At 33.9% G+C, this 5,802-nt stretch overlaps 1 protein-coding gene across 1 annotated transcript; it reads left to right on the forward strand.

Annotated features, from left to right (window-relative positions):
- The first annotated feature begins 1,888 nt into the window (after nt 1-1,888).
- On the forward strand, nt 1,889-5,579 carry LOC149203200 (uncharacterized). Its single transcript, XM_089401797.1, has 3 exons — nt 1,889-1,943; nt 2,370-2,425; nt 4,485-5,579. The coding sequence occupies exons 1-3, from the start codon at nt 1,889-1,891 to the stop codon at nt 5,478-5,480; spliced, it is 1,107 nt and encodes a 368-aa protein (XP_089257923.1). The 3' UTR covers nt 5,481-5,579.
- Nucleotides 5,580-5,802: the final 223 nt, after the last annotated feature.

Consider the following 5,802-nt stretch of genomic DNA (forward strand, 5'->3'; position numbering starts at 1 on the left):
TCATCATTGAACAAATAACTCTCTTATAAAAGTATGAGTTTTCAACTCACTACAGTATAAAAGGAAAATTCTTCAAAGTAACTATGCATAAATTTGTAAGAACTCAAACAATCACTTAAAAGTGCTTATGGTTGGGTTAGTTGAACAAGTAACTCTCTTATAAAATTATGAGATTTCAACTCAAGAGAGTATAGAAAGAAAACTCTTCAAATTAACTATGGATAAATTTGTAAGAGCTCAAACAATCACTTAAAGGTGCTTGTGGTTGGCTTAGTTCCAAGCTAACTATGCATAGATTTGTAAGAACTCAAACAATCACTTAAAAGTGTTTATGGTTGGGTTAGTTGAACAAGTAACTCTCTTACAAAAGTATGAGTTTTCAACTCAAGAGAGTATAAAAAAAAATTCTTCAAAGTAACTATGGATAAATTTGTAAGAACGCAAACAATCACTTAAAATTTCTTATGGTTGGCTTAGTTCCAAGCTAGCTCGTGAGCTCAGTAGCCTAGAACAATTACTGAGCCAAGAACTAAATAAAAAATAAATACGTAAAGCTACACCCATGTAGGCACCTCTTTACCGCATACATGAACTAGTTAACTAAGTCATGAATTCTTATGGTTGGCTTAGTTCCCAGCTAGCTGGCCAGTCGAGTAGCCTAGAACAATTATGAAGCAAGGAGCTAAATAAAAAATAAATACGTAAAGCTACACCTATGTGGGCACCTCCTCTTTATCGCATACATGAACCAGTTAACTAAATCATGAATTAAGAAAAACTCTTCAACAAGGAATTTATTTATATGGGCTACATGTTGACTAATAAACATAAAGAAAGCGCAAATACAATTTTAGTTTATCAAAAAATAATATAACTAACACAAAAAAATCCCAAATAGAAAAGAAACATATTATATATATATAAAACAGAGGATCCACTATTAATCTTTTGAACAAGAATATATAGGTTACATGTTGACTAATAAACATAAAGAAAGCACAAATACAATTTTAGTTTAAAATAAAATAATATAACTAGAAATTGTACCAAAATGTACAAAGAGAGGCCAATAGATTTATGAAGTTGGAATTGTTGAATTTTTATAAAAGGTCCGGCCACTTTCTTCGCTGCTATTGATATTGTACAGTTTATTAAATATGAAATAGAGTAAAAGATATAGGAGACAAAACAGACTGGGAATGTAAGGTTTTTATACTGGAAGTGAAAAAGAGAACAAAGCAACATGGCAAAGTAGAAATACTTAAAGAAAACCACAAGAATTTCTATTCATTCACATGTATTTAAAAATGCTGACATGACTGAAACAAAAAGGAAGAGAATTAGAAAATTTCATGTAAATGTATTTTATTTTAAAAACAAACAACTAACCACTCTATAAATGTCATTGCAGAAGCCCATGTAAGGTAAACATATCCCTATATAACTTTTTTGAAAAAAAAAACAAAGATAACTTAACGTGAGTAGCATAACATCTAGCATTCCATGAACAATAGAAACCACACTCAAAAGGCCAAATCTATGTAAACTGAGTTTTTATTAAAATTGTAGGTACAAAAAAACTTATGACACTCCATAACTATGCATCATGTTTGGTGGAACATAGTAAACTTATTACACTTGAATACTTCTAAATATTTTACTTGGTATTCTGTGTTTATCACAAGCAATTATACAGGAGATAGTTAAATGCTTTGCAATGTATTTTTTGAAATTTTACATATGGTCTACACATAGAGACATGTTTGGTAGCTAATAACTAAACATATATACAATGAAAGTATTATTTGGCTTCTAAACATATGTACAATAAGAGCATTTTATTACATATAGATGTAATTGACAATGAGCAGGTAATCATATAGGCATGATGGGGCATGGCATCGGCAACAGAGTTGTTCCTGCAATTGTCGCTGCATTTTTCTGTGAGTGTCACTTTCATGGATGTGAATTGTTATTTTGAGTATTTCTTTTACCTTCTTTAACAATTCAATGGCTGGATGCAAACGGTAAAGAGGCAATGTTTGCTGCGGCAGGATGCTGAATTTCTTGGCAATACTCATACAACAATCATAAATAGCCTATATCCATACCTATTTCCATCAAAAAATAAAATATTGTAAGTGACAATGGATGTGTTTGAAGAAAGCATGTTTTCTAAAGCGCTGAAGTAAAATAAATGATTTTTCAAAGAAATTTCTAAATTACAGTGAATGCTAGACCTTGCTGTTCTTGGCGAGAAATATTATCTTTGAATATTTGAAATAAAATAAATGATTTCAAACTAATATAAAATCATATGAGGTTAAATCTAACATAAAGCAACTGTATGTGAAATTTGGTTATTGCAGCAAGTGGTGTTTACCATATGGGTAATTCTGGAAAACAGGTTGTACGATTGGCTAGAGTATATTCTCCTGCATAGATTTTGATGCAAGCAATGATTCCCTTTATTAAAAGATAACCTAGAGTCCGTTGACACTTTCCTTTTAAAATACATACTACACATATGGACCTCAAAATGATTGAAAGCCTGCAATAAATCAACTAATAAAGAATCATTGAAAAACTAGAATCCTTTGCTCAAGATGAAAAATGATAGTTACAACCCATTTCCATTCACAAGGGTGTGCAGCTTTCAAACATGTTAGGGTGATAGAAAAGAAGCATTAAAGCATTTATATTTCAAGAAGTAGCGGATGCTAAAACACATAACTCATTAGGGTTTAGAACCCTACCTATACTAAAACATGAAGGCACCAATAATCTTCTACCTGCACATAAAATAGTTTTGAAAACAAATTAACAATTTTTTTTATTTTCCCTCATAAAGTGACTCAATGGAAAAAAAAAGTCTTGGGTTTACCTACAACAAAAGTCAAAAGTTTAATTAAACATTTATCCTCTGTAGGTAAGGCTAATAAGTGCTATATGTTGAACTATACTCCATGTGCCTGAGAAGAGTGAACCTCCAACAAAAGAGTTGTCCCATTAATTCATAAGGCACAAAAAATTGTTACAAATAAATAAATTAATAAGTGATACATAAGTATAAATGTGAGTCCATAGCAAAGGTCAAAACTTAGTGTATATTCATGTTCATAGACGAAGTGAGTTAGAATAAGCGGTTTTCCACCATTGTAGAGCAAATCCTCAACGAGCGAGGCTACAACTGAGCCAAGGTTGTGCAAAAGAGGGGAGGTTTTTAGTTATGTAATTGCTCAACCTCCAAATTCACCATTGATTTCAATGGAAAACCTTAGGTTGTAGATCCTAGGGTTCTCACGAATATCTAGGTAGAATGAATTCCAGCAACCTGTAGTGCCTCATTGTTGGTGCGTCTCAAAGGTTTAGGACACCTTTCAAAAAGTTTCATAAAATTTCCATAGCCACGTAAACATTGGTGGAATATAAGTAAAGGTAATCACTAACAAAAATGCATATCCCAATAGAATAAGGTTTTAAACTTTAACATAACCCCTAGCTCACAAGTCAAATGATCATTAAGATCAACTATACTTAAATTATGAGGGCGAGATCATTGTAACTCTTAAGTTATACTAAAAACCATAAGGAATAAACTGAATACCATGATACATTCACAATGAATTTATATTATAATATGTACAACAACCAAGAAAAGAGAGCATACATATTCCTTATTATAGGAAAGACATATAAATTAAATAATTATCCAGAAATAAATAGTTAGAGATATTCTTTTTTTCTAATTATTATTGGGGTATTTTACAAGAAGGAATCAAATATTTCTAGAAGGAATTTCTTTAATGAAATAGAAAAAGATATAAAGGCTTTCAAACATTATCATTAAGAAAGGGGACTTGGGACACAACCTCAAATAGTTTCCGATATGCAAAGCCAGATTATACCATTATGGAGAAGTATGGCTACGCCTTGGTCAAAGCCCTCAAGTCCTTCAGAGAATACATTTTACAGGCCCAAATCACTACTTTGTGCCTCACATTTATAGACCAGGGATCACCTAAACTGCAGGATGATCAATAGCGATATTCTCCCCGATTCATTAGACAGGTTTGGAAAATGTTACATATATGTAAGGAATCAGACCAATTCATGATTACAATTGGCTACACTTAGGGAGATATTTTTCAAAAGTACCAAGGTAAAGACAACAATACTAGAAATAGCAAAAAAAAATAGCATGTTCGATTACATACCATATTTATGTGATGCGTCAAAGAGAAAACTTTAGAAATATCCAACCACATTTCAAATCTGTTTTGTTCATAAACTCCTCAATAGTACTAGCTATATTTCAAAAATAAAATCCTGAAAACAAAAATTGAATTGGACCTGAAATATCTTTCTGTCGTTAAACGCTGAATTTATGAAAGAAATAAATCATATCAACCACTGTAACGGAACGGGAAATAATACAAATGAAGAAAGTATCAAACCACTGAGCTTAAAGCCATAAATTAAAGCCTAAGGATCAGAAACCTCAAGGCCTGGGTTGCAATGAGTTTGTTTATTTGATTGTTACGTTGAAAAGGAGATCTGATGGTACACGAACGATTCCCTTGAGCATCCCAGTACCTCATCCCCTGTTTCGTTTTGATGGAAGCCAAAAGATCTGTTTGATTATCGGCAATGGAAAAGAGGTTTTACAAGCTGCCGAGACCAAGATTAAGGAGGAGGATTTACCCATTTCAAAGGTCTTTGATGATTGTAGGACATCCGAGGATAGGGAAAAACTGCGTCTGTCTTTTGGTTTGTTCATGGCAAATAAAGCAGTACGGATCCCTAAGTTCACAGGGTTAGAATACCCCACAGATCAAAGGAATATGGTCCCCGTGGATTTGACCCACCAGAAATGGAGGGGAGAACTAGAGTCAGCTTGCAGTTCGGCTTATATCTCCTTTAACAGTACTGGTTGTGTTGCTAATGTGGCTAGGGTTTCTCAGAGCAGCAAGGAAATAGTGGAGAATGTTGTTGCTGTTATCGACCGTCTTGTGTCCGCGCTTCCGGAAAAGTGGAATAACATCCGTCATATGTGTCTGAAGACCTTGGGCTCTCTGGACTGTTCACTTTACAGTTACTCTAGAATGGTGCCCATTGAGATGGAAGGTGTGGAAAAAGAAGCACAAATTGACCGACCAAAGATAAATGGGGAAGAAGGGATTACAGGTGGGCTTTCTAGTAAGAAAAGGACTAGTGATGCAGAGAAAACCCCGAACACAAAGAAGAAGAAAGGCTCCTCTTTAGAGGGTGAAACGGGATCTTTAAGTGGTCAAGATGTCGGTGATGGAGTTCCAATGGATGATTCTCCTACAACTCCAGCACTCGAAAAGATTATTGAGTCTGTAGATTTGCAAGAGTCTGTAGATTTGCAATGTGGGGTCGCGGCCAACAGCATCGATGCTTCAAAAAAGAAGAAAAAGTCGAGGAAATCGAATAAAACCCCTGTTAGGGCTGTTTGAGTCTGCAGTTTCAAGTTACGTTTTTATTTGTCAACTTCGTACTAACAGATACTTCTGTCCAGGAAATTGTCGATGCTTGACTCTACAGGTTGTGTATTTGCTACGACAATTTGATGTCTGGTAATAGTTGACACTGGTTAACTCCTGTGGATATAAGACAGGTTTTGAATTTGATGTTTGGCATCTGAATGCCTGTTTTTCGGGGCTTTATCTCTGTATAAGTCGATTCAGATTTTTGAGCAATTCATATTATTTAACAAAAACTATTATGGGAATGTTCCCAACTAATTTTTCTGTATGCTTTTTGTTTCGTGAGGAGGTT

Source organism: Pinus tabuliformis, chromosome 2_1, assembly GCF_031772625.1.
Source record: "Pinus tabuliformis cultivar Carrire ecotype Pingquan chromosome 2_1, CPIR1, whole genome shotgun sequence".
Classification (NCBI taxonomy): Eukaryota; Viridiplantae; Streptophyta; class Pinopsida; order Pinales; family Pinaceae; genus Pinus; species Pinus tabuliformis.